The sequence below is a fragment of the Eucyclogobius newberryi genome, unplaced genomic scaffold (genome assembly GCF_026437365.1).
Source record: "Eucyclogobius newberryi isolate DKJ021-1_F unplaced genomic scaffold, fEucNew1.0.hap1 SCAF_411, whole genome shotgun sequence".
NCBI lineage: Eukaryota > Metazoa > Chordata > Actinopteri > Gobiiformes > Gobiidae > Eucyclogobius > Eucyclogobius newberryi.
Window position 1 is genome coordinate 289 of NW_027316070.1, and position 22,570 is coordinate 22,858.

Sequence of the window (22,570 nt, forward strand, 5' to 3'; positions counted from 1 at the left end):
AGAGTATAAAGTATAAGAGTATAGAGTATAAGTATAAAGTATAGAGTATAAAGTATAAGTATAAGTATAAAGTATAGAGTATAGAGTATAAAGTATAAAGTATAGAGTATAGAGTATAGAGTATAGAGTATAAAGTATAGAGTATAGAGTATAGTATAAGTATAAAGTATAAAGTATAAAGTATAAGTAAGAGTATAGAGTATAGAGTATAAAGTATAAAGTATAGAGTATAAAGTATAAAGTATAGAGTATAAGTATAAAGTATAAGAGTATAGAGTATAGAGTATAAAGTATAAAGTATAGAGTATAGAGTATAGAGTATAGAGTATAAGAGTATAGAGTATAAAGTATAAAGTATAAGTATAAGTATAGAGTATAGAGTATAGAGTATAAAGTATAAAGTATAGAGTATAGAGTATAGAGTATAGAGTAAGTATAAAGAGTATAAAGTATAGAGTATAGAGTATAGAGTATAGAAGTATAGAGTATAAAGTATAGAGTATAAAGTATAGAGTATAGAGTATAAAGTATAAAGTAGAGTAGAGTATAAAGTATAGAGTATAGAGTATAAAGTATAGAGTATAAGTATAAAGTATAGAGTATAAAGTATAGAGTATAGAGTATAAAGTATAGAAGTATAGAGTATAAAGTATAGAGTATAGAGTATAGAGTATAAAGTATAAAGTATAAAGTATAGAGTATAAAGTATAGAGTATAGAGTATAAGTAAGTATAGAGTAGAGTATAAAGTATAGAGTATAGAGTATAAAGTATAAAGTATAGAGTAGAGTATAAAGTATAGAGTATAGAGTATAAAGTATAGAGTATAAAGTATAAAGTATAGAGTATAAAGTATAGAGTATAGAGTATAAAGTATAGAGTATAGAGTATAAAGTATAAAGTATAAAGTATGGAGTATAGAGTATAAAGTATAAAGTATAGAGTATAGAGTATAAAGTATAAAGTATAGAGTAGAGTATAAAGTATAGAGTATAGAGTATAAAGTATAGAGTATAAAGTATAAAGTATAGAGTATATAGTATAGAGTATAGAGTATAAAGTATAAAGTATAGAGTATAAAGTATAGAGTATAGAGTATAAAGTATAGAGTATAGAGTATAAAGTATAGAGTATAGAGTATAGAGTATAAAGTATAGAGTATAGAGTATAAAGTATAAGTATAGAGTATAAAGTATAGAGTATAAAGTATAAAGTATAGAGTATAAAGTATAGAGTATAGAGTATAAAGTATAAAGTATAGAGTATAAAGTATAGAGTATAGAGTATAAAGTATAGAGTATAAAGTATGGAGTATAGAGTATAGAGTATAAAGTATAAAGTATAGAGTATAGAGTATAAAGTATAGAGTATAAAGTATAAGTATAGAGTATATAGTATAGAGTATAGAGTATAAAGTATAGAGTATAAAGTATAGAGTATAGAGTATAAAGTTTAGAGTATAGAGTATAGAGTATAGAGTATAAGTATAAAGTATAAAGTATAAAGTATAGAGTATAAAGTATAAAGTATAGAGTATAGAGTATAAAGTATAAGTATAAAGTATAAAGTATAGAGTAGAGTATAAAGTATAGAGTATAGAGTATAAAGTATAGAGTATTAAAGTATAAAGTATAGAGTATAAAGTATAGAGTATAGAGTATAAAGTATAAAGTATAGAGTATAAAGTATAGAGTATAGGTATAGAGTATAAGTATAGTATAAGTATAGAGTATAAAGTATAGAGTATAGAGTATAAAGTATAAAGTATAGAGTAGAGTATAAAGTATAGAGTATAGAGTATAAGTATAGAGTATAAAGTATAAAGTATAGAGTATATAGTATAGAGTATAGAGTATAAAGTATAAAGTATAGAGTATAAGTATAGAGTATAGAGTATAAAGTATAGAGTATAGAGTATAAAGTATAGAGTATAGAGTATAGAGTATAAAGTATAGAGTATAGAGTATAAAGTATAGAAGTATAGAGTATAAAGTATAGAGTATAAAGTATAAAGTATAGAGTATAAAGTATAGAGTATAGAGTATAAAGTATAAGTTATAGAGTATAAAGTATAGAGTATAGAGTATAAAGTATAGAGTATAAAGTATGAGTATAGAGTATAGAGTATAAAGTATAAAGTATAGAGTATAGAGTATAAAGTATAGAGTATAAAGTATAAAGTATAGAGTATATAGTATAAGTATAAAGTATAGAGTAGAGTATAAGTATAGTGTATAGAGTATAAGTATAAGTATAGAGTATAGTATAGAGTATAGAGTATAGAGTATAAGTATAGAGTATAAGTATAAAGTATAGAGTATAGAGTATAAAGTATAAAGTATAGAGTATAGAGTATAGAGTATAGAGTATAAAGTATAGAGTATAGAGTATAAAGTATAAAGTATAGAGTAGAGTATAAAGTATAGAGTATAGAGTATAAGTATAGAGTATAAAGTATAAAGTATAGAGTATATAGTATAGAGTATAGAGTATAAAGTATAGTATAGAGTATAAAGTATAGAGTATAGAGTATAAAGTATAGAGTATAGAGTATAAAGTATAGAGTTATAGAGTATAGAGTATAAAGTATAGAGTATAGAGTATAAAGTATAAAGTATAGAGTATAAAGTATAGAGTATAAAGTATAAAGTATAGAGTATAAGTATAGAGTATAGAGTATAAAGTATAAAGTATAGAGTATAAAGTATAGAGTATAGAGTATAAGTATAGAGTATAAAGTATGGAGTATAGAGTATAGAGTATAAAGTATAAAGTATAGAGTATAAGTATAGAGTATAGAGTATAAAGTATAGAGTATAGAGTATAGAGTATAGAGTATAAGTATAAAGTATAAGTATAAAGTATAGAGTATAAAGTATAAGTATAGAGTATAGAGTATAAAGTATAAGTATAAAGTATAAAGTATAGAGTATAAAGTATAAAGTATAGAGTATAGAGTATAAAGTATAGAGTATAAGTATAAAGTATAGAGTATATAGTATAGAGTTATAGAGTATAAAGTATAAGTATAGAGTATAAAGTATAGAGTATAGAGTATAAAGTATAGAGTATAGAGTATAGAGTATAGAGTATAAGTATAAGTATAAAGTATAAAGTATAGAGTTATAAGTATAAAGTATTAGAGTATAGAGTATAAAGTATAAAGTATAAAGTATAAAGTATAGAGTAAGAGTATAAGTATAGAGTATAGAGTATAAAGTATAGAGTATAGAGTATAGAGTATAAAGTATAGAGTATAGAGTATAAAGTATAAGAGTATAGAGTATAGAGTATAAAGTATAGAGTATAAAGTATAGAGTATAGAGTATAGAGTATAAAGTATAAAGTAGAGTATAAGTATAGAGTATAGAGTATAGAGTATAGAGTATAAAGTATAGAGTATAAGTATAAAGTATAAAGTATAGAGTAGAGTATAAAGTATAAAGTATAGAGTATAGAGTATAAAGTATAAGTATAAAGTATAAGTATAGAGTATAAGTATAAGTATAAAGTATAAGAGTATAGAGTATAGAAGTATAAAGTATAGAGTATAGAGTATAAGTATAAGTATAAAGTATAAAGTATATAGTATAAAGTATAGAGTATAGAGTATAGAGTAAGAGTATAAAGTATAGAGTATAAAGTATAGAGTATAGAGTATAGAGTATAAAGTATAAAGTATAAAGTATAGAGTATATAGAGTATTAAGTATAAAGTATAAAGTATAGAGTATAGAGTATAAAGTATAGAGTATAAAGTATAAAGTATAGAGTATAAAGTATAAAGTATAAAGTATAGAGTATAGAGTATAAGTATAAAGTATAGAGTATAAGTATAGAGTATAGAGTATAAAGTAAAGTATAGAGTATAAAGTATAGAGTATAGAGTATAAGTATAAAGTATAGAGTATAAAGTATAAAGTATAGAGTATAGAGTATAAAGTATAAGTATAGAGTATAGAGTATAGAGTATAGAGTATAGAGTATAGAGTATAAGTATAAGTATAAAGTATAAAGTATAGAGTATAAGTATAGTATAAGAGTATAGAGTAGAGTATAGAGTTATAGAGTATAAAGTATAAGTATAAAGTATAGAGTATAGAGTATAAAGTATAAAGTATAGAGTATAAGTATAAGTATAGAGTATAGAGTTTAGAGTATAGAGTATAAAGTATAAAGTATAAAGTATAAGTATAGAGTATTAGAGTATAGAGTATAGAGTATTAGAGTATAGAGTATAAGTATAAAGTATAGAGTATAGAGTATAGAGTATAGAGTATAAAGTATAGAGTATAGAGTATAAAGTATAAAGTATAAAGTATAAAGTATAAGTATAGAGTATAGAGTATAAAGTATAGAGTATAGAGTATTAAAGTATAAGTAGTATAAAGTATAGAAGTATAAGTATAGAGTATAGAGTATAGAGTTATAGAGTATAGAGTATAGAGTATAAAGTATAAAGTATAGAGTATAGAGTATAGAGTATAGAGTATAAAGTATAAAGTATAGAGTATAGAGTATAAGTATAAGTATAAAGTATAAGTATAAAGTATAGAGTATAGAGTATAAGTATAAGTATAGAGTATAAAGTATAAAGTATAGAGTATAAGAGTATAAAGTATAAAGTATAGAGTATAGAGTATAAGTATAGAGTATAGAGTATAAGTATAGAGTATAAGTATAAGTATAGAGTATAGAGTATAGAGTATAAAGTTTAAAGTATAGAGTATAGAGTATAGAGTATAGAGTATAAGTATAAAGTATAAAGTATAGAGTATAAAGTATAGAGTATAGAGTATAAAGTATAAGTATAGAGTAGAGTATAAAGTATAGAGTATAGAGTATAAGTATAAAGTATAAGTATAGAAGTATAGAGTATAAAGTATAGAGTATAGAGTATAAAGTATAGAGTATGAGTATAAAGTATAAAGTATAGAGTATAAAGTATAGAGTATAGAGTATAAAGTATAGAGTATAAAGTATAAAGTATAGAGTATATAGTATAGAGTATAGAGTATAAAGTATAGAGTATAGAGTATAGAGTATAAGTATAAAGTATGGAGTATAGAGTATAAAGTATAAAGTATAGAGTATAGAGTATAAAGTATAAAGTATAGAGTAGAGTATAAAGTATAGAGTATAGAGAGTATAAAGTATAAAGTATAGAGTATAGAGTATAAAGTATAAAGTATAGAGTAAGAGTATAAAGTATAGAGTATAGAGTATAAAGTATAAAGTATAGAGTATAAAGTATAGAGTATAGAGTATAAAGTATAGAGTATAGAGTATAAAGTATAGAGTATAGAGTATAGAGTATAAAGTATAGAGTATAGAGTATAGAGTATAAAGTATAAAGTATAGAGTATAGAGTATAAAGTATAAAGTATAGAGTATAGAGTATAAAGTATAGAGTATAAAGTATGGAGTATAGAGTATAGAGTATAAAGTATAAAGTATAGAGTATAGAGTATAAAGTATAGAGTATAGAGTATAAAGTAGAGTATATAGTATAGAGTATAGAGTATAAAGTATAGAGTATAGAGTATAGAGTATAGAGTATAAAGTATAAAGTATAAAGTATAAAGTATAGAGTATAGAGTATAGAGTATAGAGTATAAAGTATAAAGTATAAAGTATAAAGTATAGAGTAGAGTATAAAGTATAGAGTATAGAGTATAAAGTATAGAGTATAGAGTATAGAGTATAAAGTATAGAGTATAGAGTATAAAGTATAAAGTATAGAGTATAGAGTATAAAGTATAAAGTAGAGTATAAAGTATAGAGTATAGAGTATAGAGTATAGAGTATAAAGTATAGAGTATAGAGTATAGAGTATAGAGTATAGAGTATAAAGTATAAAGTAGAGTATAAAGTATAGAGTATAGAGTATAAAGTATAGAGTATAAAGTATAAAGTATAAAGTATAGAGTAAAGTATAAAGTATAAAGTATAGAGTATAGAGTATAAAGTATAAAGTATAAAGTATAGAGTAGAGTATAAAGTATAGAGTATAGAGTATAAAGTATAGAGTATAGAGTATAGAGTATAAAGTATAGAGTATAGAGTATAAAGTATAAAGTATAGAGTATAGAGTATAAAGTATAGAGTATAAAGTATGGAGTATAGAGTATAGAGTATAAAGTATAAAGTAGAGTATAGAGTATAGAGTATAGAGTATAAAGTATAGAGTATAAAGTATAAAGTATAGAGTATAGAGTATAAAGTATAAAGTATAAAGTATAAAGTATAGAGTATAGAGTATAGAGTATAAAGTATAAAGTATAAAGTATAGAGTATAAAGTATAGAGTATAGAGTATAAAGTATAAAGTATAGAGTATAGAGTATAAAGTATAAAGTATAAAGTATGGAGTATAGAGTATAAAGTATAAAGTATAGAGTATAGAGTATAAAGTATAAAGTATAGAGTAGAGTATAAAGTATAGAGTATAGAGTATAAAGTATAGAGTATAAAGTATAAAGTATAGAGTATATAGTATAGAGTATAAAGTATAAAGTATAAAGTATGGAGTATAGAGTATAAAGTATAAAGTATAGAGTATAGAGTATAAAGTATAAAGTATAGAGTAGAGTATAAAGTATAGAGTATAGAGTATAAAGTATAAAGTATAGAGTATAAAGTATAGAGTATAGAGTATAAAGTATAGAGTATAGAGTATAAAGTATAGAGTATAGAGTATAGAGTATAAAGTATAGAGTATAGAGTATAAAGTATAAAGTATAGAGTATAGAGTATAAAGTATAGAGTATAGAGTATAAAGTATAAAGTATAAAGTATGGAGTATAGAGTATAGAGTATAAAGTATAAAGTATAGAGTATAGAGTATAAAGTATAGAGTATAGAGTATAAAGTATAAAGTATAGAGTATAAAGTATAGAGTATAGAGTATAAAGTATAGAGTATAGAGTATAAAGTATAAAGTATAGAGTATAAAGTATAGAGTATAGAGTATAAAGTATAGAGTATAGAGTATAAAGTATAGAGTATAGAGTATAAAGTATAAAGTATAGAGTATAAAGTATAGAGTATAGAGTATAAAGTATAGAGTATAAAGTATGGAGTATAGAGTATAGAGTATAAAGTATAAAGTATAGAGTATATAGTATAGAGTATAGAGTATAAAGTATAGAGTATAAAGTATGGAGTATAGAGTATAGAGTATAAAGTATAGAGTATAGAGTATAGAGTATAAAGTATAGAGTATAAAGTATAAAGTATAGAGTATATAGTATAAAGTATAAAGTATAAAGTATAAAGTATAGAGTAGAGTATAAAGTATAGAGTATAGAGTATAAAGTATAGAGTATAGAGTATAGAGTATAAAGTATAGAGTATAGAGTATAAAGTATAAAGTATAGAGTATAGAGTATAAAGTATAGAGTATAAAGTATGGAGTATAGAGTATAAAGTATAGAGTATAGAGTATAGAGTATAAAGTATAGAGTATAGAGTATAAAGTATAAAGTATAGAGTATAGAGTATAAAGTATAGAGTATAAAGTATAGAGTATAAAGTATAAAGTATAGAGTAGAGTATAAAGTATAGAGTATAGAGTATAGAGTATAAAGTATAAAGTATAGAGTATAGAGTATAGAGTATAAAGTATAGAGTATAGAGTATAAAGTATAAAGTATAGAGTATAGAGTATAAAGTATAGAGTATAAAGTATAGAGTATAAAGTATAAAGTATAGAGTAGAGTATAAAGTATAGAGTATAGAGTATAGAGTATAAAGTATAAAGTATAAAGTATAAAGTATAAAGTATAAAGTATAGAGTATAAAGTATAAAGTATAAAGTATAGAGTATAGAGTATAGAGTATAGAGTATAGAGTATAAAGTATAGAGTATAAAGTATAAAGTATAGAGTATAAAGTATAAAGTATAAAGTATAAAGTATAAAGTATGGAGTATAGAGTATAAAGTATAGAGTATAGAGTATAAAGTATAAAGTATAGAGTATAAAGTATAAAGTATAAAGTATAGAGTATAGAGTATAGAGTATAGAGTATAGAGTATAAAGTATAGAGTATAAAGTATAAAGTATAGAGTATAAAGTATAAAGTATAAAGTATAAAGTATAAAGTATGGAGTATAGAGTATAAAGTATAGAGTATAAAGTATAAAGTATAGAGTATAGAGTATAAAGTATAGAGTATAAAGTATAAAGTATAGAGTATAAAGTATAAAGTATAAAGTATAGAGTATAAAGTATAAAGTATAAAGTATAGAGTATAAAGTATAAAGTATAAAGTATAAAGTATAAAGTATAAAGTATAAAGTATAGAGTATAAAGTATAAAGTATAAAGTATAAAGTATAGAGTATAAAGTATAAAGTATAGAGTATAAAGTATAAAGTATAGAGTATAAAGTATAAAGTATAGAGTATAGAGTATAAAGTATAAAGTATAAAGTATAAAGTATAAAGTACTCACTGAGATGTGGATTGACTGGAGCTGAGGAAAAACACAAAACACGGTGAGATCCCAGACTCTGACCATGTGACCGTGAGCCGCGCTGTGATTGGCCGCACCTGTGTAGGCGATGATGCGCTCGGAGGCGTCGCCCTCACCGAAGCGTGTGATTGGTGTAAGTCTGACCAGGTACGACTCGGGTTTGACCAGCTCTGTCAGGTTATGGCTCAGCAGCGCCCCCTTCTGGATCACTGCCTCTATGGGGATCTCCTGCTCCCACCAGCGAGTCTGGGACAACTGAGGGGTCAGAGAGGGGTCAGACTGAGGTCAGACTGAGGTCAGACAGAGGTCAGAGAGTGGTCAGAGAGGGGTCAGACTGAGGTCAGACTGAGGTCAGACAGAGGTCAGAGAGTGGTCAGAGAGGGGTCAGACTGAGGTCAGACTGAGGTCAGAGAGGGGTCAGAGAGGGGTCAGACTGAGGTCAGACAGAGGTCAGACAGAGGTCAGACAGAGGTCAGAGAGGGGTCAGGCTGAGGTCAGACTGAGGTCAGACAGAGGTCAGACAGAGGTCAGAGAGTGGTCAGAGAGGGGTCAGACTGAGGTCAGACTGAGGTCAGAGAGGGGTCAGAGAGGGGTCAGACTCAGGTCAGACTGAGGTCAGACTGAGGTCAGAGAGGGGTCAGGCTGAGGTCAGACTGAGGTCAGACAGAGGTCAGACAGAGGTCAGAGAGTGGTCAGAGAGGGGTCAGACTGAGGTCAGACTGAGGTCAGAGAGGGGTCAGAGAGGGGTCAGACTGAGGTCAGACTGAGGTCAGACTGAGGGGTCAGAGAGGGGTCAGGCTGAGGTCAGACTGAGGTCAGACAGAGGTCAGACTGAGGTCAGAGAGGGGTCAGAGAGGGGTCAGACTGAGGTCAGACTGAGGTCAGACTGAGGTCAGACTCAGGTCAGACTGAGGTCAGACAGAGGTCAGAGAGGGGTCAGAGAGGGGTCAGACTGAGGTCAGAGAGGGGTCAGACTGAGGTCAGAGAGGGGTCAGGCTTAGGTCAGACAGGTCTGACTGAGGTCGGACAGAGTTCGGACAGAGGTCAGAGAGGGGTGAGACTGAGGTCAGAGAGGGGTCAGACTGAGGTCAGACTGAGGTCAGAGAGGGGTCAGACGGAGGTCAGACTGAGGTCAGACTGAGGGGTCAGAGAGGGGTCAGACTGAGGTCAGACCAGGACTAAACCAGGTGTATAAACTTTACGCTGCAGTTTTACATCAGAGTTTCCACGGCAACGATTCATCACCATCAGAAAAATAAGAATGTTTTATTTATACAACGAAAACACCTGAAGTGACTCAGCGTTTGTGAGGACAGAACGAGGACAGAACGAGGACAGAACGAGGACAGAACGAGGACAGAACGAAGACAGAACGAGGACAGAACGAGGACAGAACGAGGACAGAACGAGGACAGAACGAAGACAGAACGAGGACAGAACGAGGACAGAACGAAGACAGAACGAGGACAGAACGAGGACAGAATGAGGACAGAACGAGGACAGAACGAAGACAGAACGAGGACAGAACGAGGACAGAACGAGGACAGAACGAAGACAGAACGAGGACAGAACGAGGACAGAACGAGGACAGAACGAAGACAGAACGAGGACAGAATGAGGACAGAACGAGGACAGAACGAAGACAGAACGAGGACAGAATGAGGACAGAACGAGGACAGAACGAGGACAGAACGAAGACAGAACGAGGACAGAACGAGGACAGAACGAAGACAGAACGAGGACAGAATGAGGACAGAACGAGGACAGAACGAGGACAGAACGAAGACAGAACGAGGACAGAACGAGGACAGAACGAAGACAGAACGAGGACAGAATGAGGACAGAACGAGGACAGAACGAGGACAGAACGAAGACAGAACGAGGACAGAACGAGGACAGAACGAAGACAGAACGAAGACAGAATGAGGACAGAACGAAGACAGAACGAGGACAGAACGAAGACAGAACGAGGACAGAACGAGGACAGAACGAGGACAGAACGAAGACAGAACGAGGACAGAACGAGGACAGAACGAGGACAGAACGAGGACAGAGAAGTCCTGGTCCGGACCCGGTCCTTGTCCCTCACCTGTCTCAGGCCCAGTCTGTAGGCCAGGACCCGGTCCACAGAGTCGGGTTCTCGTTGGGTCCAGAGGAGCCTGAAGCCGTAAACTGAGGCTCGGTTCTGCCACAGACTCGAGTCCAAGTCGTAGTAAAACTCTGGAGCGAAGGCTTTTCCTGCAACACAAGAGTTAAGACACTTACAGAGGGTCAAGGGTCAAACAGAGGAGCCAGCACAACACGGACACTGGCACGACACGGACAATGACACGACATGGACACTGGCACAACACGGACACTGGTACGACATGGACAATGGCACGACACGGACACTGGCACGACATGGACAATGGCACGACACGGACACTGGCACAACACGGACACTGGCACGACACGGACGCCAGCACGACACGGACGCCAGCACGACATGGACACTGGCACGACATGGACACTGGCACGACACGGACACTGGCACAACACGGACACTGGCACGACACGGACGCCAGCACGACATGGACACTGACACGATACGGACACTGGCACAACACGGACACTGGCACGACACGGACACTGGTACGACATGGACAATGGCACGACACGGACACTGGCACGACATGGACAATGGCACGACACGGACACTGGCACGACACGGACGCCAGCACGACATGGACAATGGCACGACATGGACACTGGCACGACACGGACACTGGCACAACACGGACACTGGCACGACACGGACGCCAGCACGACACGGACGCCAGCACGACATGGACACCGGCACGACATGGACACTGGCACGACACGGACACTGGCACAACACGGACACTGGCACGACACGGACGCCAGCACGACATGGACACTGGCACGATACGGACACTGGCACAACACGGACACTGGCACGACACGGACGCCAGCACGACATGGACAATGGCACGACACGGACAATGGCACGACACGGACACTGGCACGACACGGACGCCAGCACAACATGGACACTGGCATGACACGGACACTGGCACAACACGGACACTGGCACGACACGGACGCCAGCACGACATGGACAATGGCACGACACAGACACTGGCACGACACGGACAATGGCACGACACGGACAATGGCACGACACGGACAATGGCACGACATGGACGCCAGCACGACATGGACACTGGCACGACACGGACACTGGCACGACATGGACAATGGCATGACACGGACACTGGCACGACACGGACGCCAGCACGACATGGACAATGGCACGACACGGACACTGGCACGACACGGACACTGGCACAACACGGACACTGGCACGACACGGACGTGAGCACGACATGGACAATGGCACGACACGGACAACGGCACGACACAGACACTGGCACGACACGGACACTGGCACAACACGGACACTGGCACAACACGGACGCCAGCACGACATGGACACTGGCACGACACGGACACTGGCACAACATGGACACTGGCACGACGCGGACAATGGCACGACACGGACACTGGCACGACACGGACGCCAGCACGACATGGACAATGGCACGACATGGACCCTGGCACGACACGGACAATGGCACGACATGGACCCTGGCACGACACGGACACTGGCACGACACGGACGCCAGCACGACACGGACACTGGCACAACACGGACACTGGCACAACACGGACGCCAGCACGACATGGACACTGGCACGACACGGACACTGGCACGACATGGACAATGGCACGACACGGACACTGGCACGACACGGACGCCAGCACGACATGGACAATGGCACGACATGGACACTGGCACGACACGGACACTGGCACAACACGGACACTGGCACGACACGGACGCCAGCACGACACGGACGCCAGCACGACATGGACACTGGCACGACATGGACACTGGCACGACACGGACACTGGCACAAAACGGACACTTGCACGACACGGACACTGGCACGACACGGACACTGGCACGACACGGACACTGGCACGACACGGACGCCAGCACGACATGGACAATGGCACGACATGGACACTGGCACGACACGGACAATGGCACGACACGGACACTGGCACGACACGGACGCCAGCACGACATGGACAATGGCACGACATGGACCCTGGCACGACACGGACAATGGCACGACACGGACACTGGCACGACACGGACACTGGCACGACACGGACACTGGCACGACACGGACGCCAGCACGACATGGACAATGGCACGACATGGACACTGGCACGACACGGACACTGGCACGACACGGACACTGGCACGACACGGACACTGGCACGACATGGACAATGGCACGACACGGACACTGGCACGACACGGACGCCAGCACGACATGGACAATGGCACGACATGGACACTGGCACGACACGGACACTGGCACAACACGGACACTGGCACGACACGGACGCCAGCACGACACGGACGCCAGCACGACATGGACACTGGCACGACATGGACACTGGCACGACACGGACACTGGCACAAAACGGACACTTGCACGACACGGACACTGGCACGACACGGACAATGGCACGACACGGACACTGGCACGACACGGACAATGGCATGACACGGACACTGGCACGACACGGACGCCAGCACGACATGGACACTGGCACGACACGGACACTGGCACAACACGGACACTGGCACGACACGGACGCGAGCACGACATGGACAATGGCACGACACGGACACTGGCACGACACGGACACTGGCACAACACGGACACTGGCACAACACGGACGCCAGCACGACATGGACACTGGCACGACACGGACACTGGCACGACACGGACACTGGCACAACACGGACACTGGCACGACACGGACGCGAGCACGACATGGACAATGGCACGACACGGACACTGGCACGACACGGACACTGGCACAACACGGACACTGGCACAACACGGACGCCAGCACGACATGGACACTGGCACGACACGGACACTGGCACAACACGGACACTGGCACGACACGGACGCCAGCACGACATGGACACTGGCACGACATGGACAATGGCACGACACGGACACTGGCACGACACGGACACTGGCACGACACGGACGCCAGCACGACATGGACAATGGCACGACATGGACACTGGCACGACACGGACACTGGCACGACACGGACACTGGCACGACACGGACGCCAGCACGACATGGACAATGGCACGACATGGACACTGGCACGACACGGACACTGGCACGACATGGACACTGGCACGACACGGACAATGGCACGACACGGACGCCAGCACGACATGGACACTGGCACGACACGGACGCCAGCACGACATGGACAATGGCACGACATGGACGCCAGCACGACACGGATGTGGGTTTGACTCCTGGTGTTTGTCATGAGGTCGTGGGACTCAAACTCACCTGTCACGTGGAAGCTGCACCTGCCGGCTCCTGCCTCGTTGCTGATCTCGCAGGTGTAGACTCCGTATCCTTCTCGGTTCAGAGCCCGGACCTGGTACTGGGTCTGGCCCTGGAGCAGTTCTCCCCTCGTCAAGAGCCTCGAGCCCAGTTTCCACTCGAAGCGCAGGCCCCTGGACGGATGGGCCCCCAGGAGCCCACAGGAGAGAGAGAAGGCCCTGCCCAGAGCCTGACGCACCTCAGCGAAGACAGGCTCCACAACCGGAGGATCTGAGGGAGAGCGAGAAGTTAGAGCTGATGTGACACTCCAGGGGACGCTGTCCTCAGACACATGTGAGCGTCCTCCAGGGGACGCTGTCCTGAGACACATGTGACCGTCCTCCAGGGGACGCTGTCCTCAGACACATGTGAGCGTCCTCCAGGGGACGCTGTCCTCAGACACATGTGAGCGTCCTCCAGGGGACGCTGTCCTCAGACACATGAGAGCGTCCTCCAGGGGGCGCTGTCCTCAGACACATGTGAGCGTCCTTCAGGGGGCGCTGTCACATCAGAGCTGCTTTAAACACATTTTACACTTGGACTTTTACTGTAAAAACACAAAATAGTGTTTGTCTTGTATCTGCAGTGGGTCAGTGGGTCAGTGGGTCAGTGGGTCAGTGGGTCAGTGGGAGGGCATCTGATACACTCACAGTGCACGTGCAGCAGGATCAGCGCTTGTCTCGGCCGCACGTTGAATCCGTTCAGTTGACTCGTCTGACAGCGATACACTCCGGACATTCCTCTGGAGACGTTGGACAGACGCAGCAGTCCGTCTGCACTCTCCCACAGGGGGGGCCCCAGGGGGGCCCCGGTGAGCTCAGGGCCGTGGTACGAGTCCAGGGTCGACCCCCCAAGAGGTTGCTCCGAGTCCTCTACTCGCTCCCCCAAAAGTTTGCTTTTGTCCCCCCCAGACATCCTTGCCCGGGCCCCCTGTGTCCCCCCCTGTGGCCCCCCCTGTGTCCCCCCCTGTGTCCCCCCCAGTGTCCCCCCCTGTGGCCCCCCCTGTGCCCCCCCCTCATGTGTGTCCAGGGTCTGGTTGAGCTGTTGGTTGGATTCCTGCTCCTCTGTCTGCTTCAGAGGGCTGGGCTGTGGGTCCTGGTCCTGGTCCTGGTCCTGGTCCTGGTCCTGGTCCTGGTCCTGGTCCTGGTCCTGGTCCTGGTCCTGGTCCTGGTCCCGGTCCCGGTCTCGGTCCTGGTCCTGGTTCTCCAGCGTCTCGAGGATCCTCTGCTCCTCTCGGGGGCCCAGTTTGTACCACAGAACTGTGGGTTTGGGTTTCCCCGACACGAGGCACTGCAGCTCCACAGACTCCGCCTCCTGCACCAGCAACACCGAGCGGCCCCTGGGAACCACCAGCTCTGGAGGGACTGAACCAGGAGAGACAAGGGTTAATGTGAGACACAGACCAGGACTAAACCAGGACTAACCAGGACTAAACCAGGACTAACCAGGACTAAACCAGGTCTAAACCAGGACTAAACCAGGTCTAAACCAGGTCTAAACCAGGACTAAACCAGGTCTAAACCAGGACTAAACCAAGTCTGAACCAGGACTAAACCAGGACTAAACCAGGTCTAAACCAGGACTAAACCAGGTCTAAACCAGGTCTAAACCAGGACTAAACCAGGACTAAACCAGGACTAAACCAAGTCTGAACCAGGACTAAACCAGGACTAAACCAGGTCTAAACCAGGACTAAACCAGGTCTAAACCAGGTCTAAACCAGGTCTAAACCAGGTCTAAACCAGGACTAAACCAGGTCTAAACCAGGTCTAAACCAGGACTAAACCAGGTCTAAACCAGGTCTAAACCAGGACTAAACCAGGACTAAACCAAGTCTGAACCAGGACTAAACCAGGACTAAACCAGGACTAAACCAGGACTAAACCAAGTCTGAACCAGGACTAAACCAGGACTAACCAGGACTAAACCAGGTCTAAACCAGGACTAAACCAGGTCTAAACCAGGTCTAAACCAGGTCTAAACCAGGACTAAACCAGGACTAAACCAAGTCTGAACCAGGACTAAACCAGGTCTAAACCAGGTCTAAACCAGGACTAAACCAGGACTAAACCAGGACTAAACCAAGTCTGAACCAGGACTAAACCAGGACTAAACCAGGACTAAACCAGGACTAAACCAGGACTAAACCAAGTCTGAACCAGGACTAAACCAGGACTAAACCAGGACTAAACCAGGACTAAACCAGGCCTAAACCAGGACTAAACCAGGTCTAAACCAGGTCTAAACCAGGTCTAAACCAGGACTAAACCAGGACTAAACCAGGACTAAACCAAGTCTGAACCAGGACTAAACCAGGACTAAACCAGGACTAAACCAGGTCTAAACCAGGACTAAACCAGGACTAAACCAGGTCTAAACCAGGTCTAAACCAGGTCTAAACCAGGTCTAAACCAGGACTAAACCAGGACTAAACCAGGACTAAACCAGGACTAAACCAGGTCTAAACCAGGTCTAAACCAGGACTAAACCAGTACTAAACCAGGACTAAACCAGGTCTAAACCAGGACTAAACCAGGACTAAACCAGGACTAAACCAGGACTAAACCAGGACTAAACCAGGACTAAACCAGGACTAAACCTGTGGTGGAGGAGATGTTGACGTCGATGCTGATCTCTGGACTTCCTCCGTTCCTCAAAGAGGCGACGCAGCTGTACGTCCCAAAGTCGGTGAATTTCAGGTCGATGATGTCGAGGCTGGACCGACCCGGGCCCTGACCTGACCCTGGTCCTGACCCGAGTCCTGACCCAAGCCCCGCCCCCAGTGCCGCCGTGTCTGAGTGGGTGATCACCATTCGCTCCGAGCTGCGCAGAGGACGACCATTCTTCAGCCAATCAAACGCCAGCTCCTCTGGGGGTGTGGCCTCCACCTGACATGTGATTTTCACCTCGCGACCAATCTGGATGTGGTCGTCGCCATGGTACGGGTCAGGAGTGATCCAGAACCGGGCGCCGCGCAGACCTGAGGAGACAGGAGAACCATCAACCTCTAAGACCTGAGGAGACAGGAGAACCATCAACCTCTAAGACCTGAGGAGACAGGAGAACCATCAACCTCTAAGACCTGAGGGGACAGGAGAACCATCAACCTCTAAGACCTGAGGAGACAGGAGAACCATCAACCTCTAAGACCTGAGGAGACAGGAGAACCATCAACCTCTAAGACCTGAGGAGACAGGAGAACCATCAACCTCTAAGACCTGAGGACACAGGAGAACCATCAACCTCTAAGACCTGAGGAGACAGGAGAACCATCAACCTCTAAGACCTGAGGAGACAGGAGAACCATCAACCTCTAAGACCTGAGGAGACAGGAGAACCATCAACCTCTAAGACCTGAGGAGACAGGAGAACCATCAACCTCTAAGACCTGAGGACACAGGAGAACCATCAACCTCTAAGACCTGAGGAGACAGGAGAACCATCAACCTCTAAGACCTGAGGAGACAGGAGAACCATCAACCTCTAAGACCTGAGGAGACAGGAGAACCATCAACCTCTAAGACCTGAGGACACAGGAGAACCATCAACCTCTAAGACCTGAGGAGACAGGAGAACCATCAACCTCTAAGACCTGAGGAGACAGGAGAACCATCAACCTCTAAGACCTGAGGGGACAGGAGAACCATCAACCTCTAAGACCTGAGGAGACAGGAGAACCATCAACCTCTAAGACCTGAGGACACAGGAGAACCATCAACCTCTAAGACCTGAGGACACAAGAGAACCATCAACCTCTAAGACCTGAGGAGACAGGAGAACCATCAACCTCTAAGACCTGAGGACACAGGAGAACCATCAACCTCTAAGACCTGAGGAGACAGGAGAACCATCAACCTCTAAGACCTGAGGAGACAAGAGAACCATCAACCTCTAAGACCTGAGGAGACAGGAGAACCATCAACCTCTAAGACCTGAGGAGACAAGAGAACCATCAACCTCTAAGACCTGAGGGGACAGGAGAACCATCAACCTCTAAGACCTGAGGAGACAGGAGAACCATAAACCTCTAAGACCTGAGGAGACAGGAGAACCATCAACCTCTAAGACCTGAGGACACAGGAGAACCATCAACCTCTAAGACGTGAGGAGACAGGAGAACCATCAACCTCTAAGACCTGAGGAGACAGGAGAACCATCAACCTCTAAGACCTGAGGAGACAGGAGAACCATCAACCTCTAAGACCTGAGGAGACAGGAGAACCATCAACCTCTAAGACCTGAGGGGACAGGAGAACCATCAACCTCTAAGACCTGAGGAGACAGGAGAACCATCAACCTCTAAGACCTGAGGACACAGGAGAACCATCAACCTCTAAGACCTGAGGACACAGGAGAACCATCAACCTCTAAGACCTGAGGACACAGGAGAACCATCAACCTCTAAGACCTGAGGAGACAAGAGAACCATCAACCTCTAAGACCTGAGGAGACAGGAGAACCATCAACCTCTAAGACCTGAGGACACAGGAGAACCATCAACCTCTAAGACCTGAGGAGACAAGAGAACCATCAACCTCTAAGACCTGAGGAGACAGGAGAACCATCAACCTCTAAGACCTGAGGAGACAGGAGAACCATCAACCTCTAAGACCTGAGGACACAGGAGAACCATCAACCTCTAAGACCTGAGGAGACAGGAGAACCATCAACCTCTAAGACCTGAGGAGACAGGAGAACCATCAACCTCTAAGACCTGAGGAGACAGGAGAACCATCAACCTCTAAGACCTGAGGAGACAGGAGAACCATCAACCTCTAAGACCTGAGGACACAGGAGAACCATCAACCTCTAAGACCTGAGGAGACAGGAGAACCATCAACCTCTAAGACCTGAGGAGACAGGAGAACCATCAACCTCTAAGACCTGAGGAGACAGGAGAACCATCAACCTCTAAGACCTGAGGAGACAGGAGAACCATCAACCTCTAAGACCTGAGGACACAGGAGAACCATCAACCTCTAAGACCTGAGGAGACAGGAGAACCATCAACCTCTAAGACCTGAGGAGACAGGAGAACCATCAAACTCTAAGACCTGTGAAGACAGGAGAACCATCAACCTCTAAGACCTGAGGAGAAAGGAGAACCATCAACCTCTAAGACCTGAGGGGACAGGAGAACCATCAACCTCTAAGACCTGAGGACACAGGAGAACCATCAACCTCTAAGACCTGAGGACACAGGAGAACCATCAACCTCTAAGACCTGAGGACACAGGAGAACCATCAACCTCTGAGACCTGAGGAGACAGGAGAACCATCAACCTCTAAGACCTGAGGAGACAGGAGAACCATCAACCTCTAAGACCTGAGGACACAAGAGAACCATCAACCACTAAGACCTGAGGACACAGGAGAACCATCAACCTCTAAGACCTGAGGAGACAGGAGAACCATCAACCTCTAAGACCTGAGGAGACAGGAGAACCATCAACCTCTAAGACCTGAGGAGACAGGAGAACCATCAACCTCTAAGACCTGAGGAGACAGGAGAACCATCAACCTCTAAGACCTGAGGAGACAGGAGAACCATCAACCTCTAAGACCTGAGGAGACAAGAGAACCATCAACCTCTAAGACCTGAGGGGACAGGAGAACCATCAACCTCTAAGACCTGAGGAGACAGGAGAACCATAAACCTCTAAGACCTGAGGACACAGGAGAACCATCAACCTCTAAGACCTGAGGACACAGGAGAACCATCAACCTCTAAGACCTGAGGAGACAAGAGAACCATCAACCTCTAAGACCTGAGGGGACAGGAGAACCATCAACCTCTAAGACCTGAGGAGACAGGAGAACCATCAACCTCTAAGACCTGAGGAGACAGGAGAACCATCAACCTCTAAGACCTGAGGAGACAGGAGAACCATCAACCTCTAAGACCTGAGGAGACAGGAGAACCATCAACCTCTAAGACCCGAGGACACAGGAGAACCATCAACCTCTAAGACCCGAGGACACAGGAGAACCATCAACCTCTAAGACCTGAGGAGACAGGAGAACCATCAACCTCTAAGACCTGGAGGGACAGGAGAACCATCAACCTCTAAGACCTGAGGACACAGGAGAACCATCAACCTCTAAGACCTGAGGAGACAGGAGAACCATCAACCTCTAAGACCTGAGGAGACAGGAGAACCATCAACCTCTAAGACCTGAGGAGACAGGAGAACCATCAACCTCTAAGACCTGAAGAGACAGGAGAACCATCAACCTCTAAGACCTGAGGACACAGGAGAACCATCAACCTCTAAGACCTGAGGAGACAGGAGAACCATCAACCTCTAAGACCTGAGGAGACAGGAGAACCATCAACCTCTAAGACCTGAGGAGACAGGAGAACCATCAACCTCTAAGACCTGAGGAGACAGGAGAACCATCAACCTCTAAGACCTGAGGACACAGGAGAACCATCAACCTCTAAGACCTGAGGAGACAGGAGAACCATCAACCTCTAAGACCTGAGGAGACAGGAGAACCATCAACCTCTAAGACCTGAGGAGACAGGAGAACCATCAAACTCTAAGACCTGTGAAGACAGGAGAACCATCAACCTCTAAGACCTGAGGAGAAAGGAGAACCATCAACCTCTAAGACCTGAGGGGACAGGAGAACCATCAACCTCTAAGACCTGAGGACACAGGAGAACCATCAACCTCTAAGACCTGAGGACACAGGAGAACCATCAACCTCTAAGACCTGAGGACACAGGAGAACCATCAACCTCTGAGACCTGAGGAGACAGGAGAACCATCAACCTCTAAGACCTGAGGAGACAGGAGAACCATCAACCTCTAAGACCTGAGGACACAAGAGAACCATCAACCACTAAGACCTGAGGACACAGGAGAACCATCAACCTCTAAGACCTGAGGAGACAGGAGAACCATCAACCTCTAAGACCTGAGGAGACAGGAGAACCATCAACCTCTAAGACCTGAGGAGACAGGAGAACCATCAACCTCTAAGACCTGAGGAGACAGGAGAACCATCAACCTCTAAGACCTGAGGAGACAGGAGAACCATCAACCTCTAAGACCTGAGGAGACAAGAGAACCATCAACCTCTAAGACCTGAGGGGACAGGAGAACCATCAACCTCTAAGACCTGAGGAGACAGGAGAACCATAAACCTCTAAGACCTGAGGACACAGGAGAACCATCAACCTCTAAGACCTGAGGACACAGGAGAACCATCAACCTCTAAGACCTGAGGAGACAAGAGAACCATCAACCTCTAAGACCTGAGGGGACAGGAGAACCATCAACCTCTAAGACCTGAGGAGACAGGAGAACCATCAACCTCTAAGACCTGAGGAGACAGGAGAACCATCAACCTCTAAGACCTGAGGAGACAGGAGAACCATCAACCTCTAAGACCTGAGGAGACAGGAGAACCATCAACCTCTAAGACCCGAGGACACAGGAGAACCATCAACCTCTAAGACCTGAGGACACAGGAGAACCATCAACCTCTAAGACCTGAGGAGACAGGAGAACCATCAACCTCTAAGACCTGGAGGTACAGGAGAACCATCAACCTCTAAGACCTGAGGACACAGGAGAACCATCAACCTCTAAGACCTGAGGAGACAGGAGAACCATCAACCTCTAAGACCTGAGGAGACAGGAGAACCATCAACCTCTAAGACCTGAGGAGACAAGAGAACCATCAACCTCTAAGACCTGAGGAGACAGGAGAACCATCAACCTCTAAGACCTGAGGAGACAAGAGAACCATCAACCTCTAAGACCTGAGGGGACAGGAGAACCATCAACCTCTAAGACCTGAGGACACAGGAGAACAATCAACCTCTAAGACCTGAGGACACAGGAGAACCATCAACCTCTAAGACGTGAGGAGACAGGAGAACCATCAACCTCTAAGACCTGAGGAGACAGGAGAACCATCAACCTCTAAGACCTGAGGAGACAGGAGAACCATCAACCTCTAAGACCTGAGGAGACAGGAGAACCATCAACCTCTAAGACCTGAGGGGACAGGAGAACCATCAACCTCTAAGACCTGAGGAGACAGGAGAACCATCAACCTCTAAGACCTGAGGACACAGGAGAACCATCAACCTCTAAGACCTGAGGAGACAAGAGAACCATCAACCTCTAAGACCTGAGGAGACAGGAGAACCATCAACCTCTAAGACCTGAGGAGACAAGAGAACCATCAACCTCTAAGACCTGAGGAGACAGGAGAACCATCAACCTCTAAGACCTGAGGGGACAGGAGAACCATCAACCTCTAAGACCTGAGGAGACAGGAGAACCATAAACCTCTAAGACCTGAGGACACAGGAGAACCATCAACCTCTAAGACCTGAGGAGACAGGAGAACCATCAACCTCTAAGACCTGAGGAGACAGGAGAACCATCAACCTCTAAGACCTGAGGACACAGGAGAACCATCAACCTCTAAGACCTGAGGAGACAGGAGAACCATCAACCTCTAAGACCTGAGGAGACAGGAGAACCATCAACCTCTAAGACCTGAGGGGACAGGAGAACCATCAACCTCTAAGACCTGAGGGGACAGGAGAACCATCAACCTCTAAGACCTG

General features: G+C 42.4%; 1 protein-coding gene across 1 annotated transcript in view; it reads right to left on the minus strand.

Moving 5' to 3' along the window:
• Nucleotides 1-8,448: 8,448 nt before the first annotated feature.
• LOC140379541 (MAM domain-containing glycosylphosphatidylinositol anchor protein 2-like) overlaps nt 8,449-22,570 on the minus strand; it is a gene marked incomplete at both ends in the record, with an annotated part of 31,638 nt that continues 17,516 nt past the window's right edge. Inside the window, 7 exons of the mRNA XM_072464214.1 lie at nt 8,449-8,473; nt 8,551-8,728; nt 10,563-10,711; nt 13,942-14,208; nt 14,628-14,802; nt 15,223-15,341; nt 16,577-16,957. Of these exons, the coding sequence (XP_072320315.1) occupies nt 8,449-8,473; nt 8,551-8,728; nt 10,563-10,711; nt 13,942-14,208; nt 14,628-14,802; nt 15,223-15,341; nt 16,577-16,957 (1,294 nt within the window). The remainder of the gene's footprint in view (nt 8,474-8,550; nt 8,729-10,562; nt 10,712-13,941; nt 14,209-14,627; nt 14,803-15,222; nt 15,342-16,576; nt 16,958-22,570) is intronic.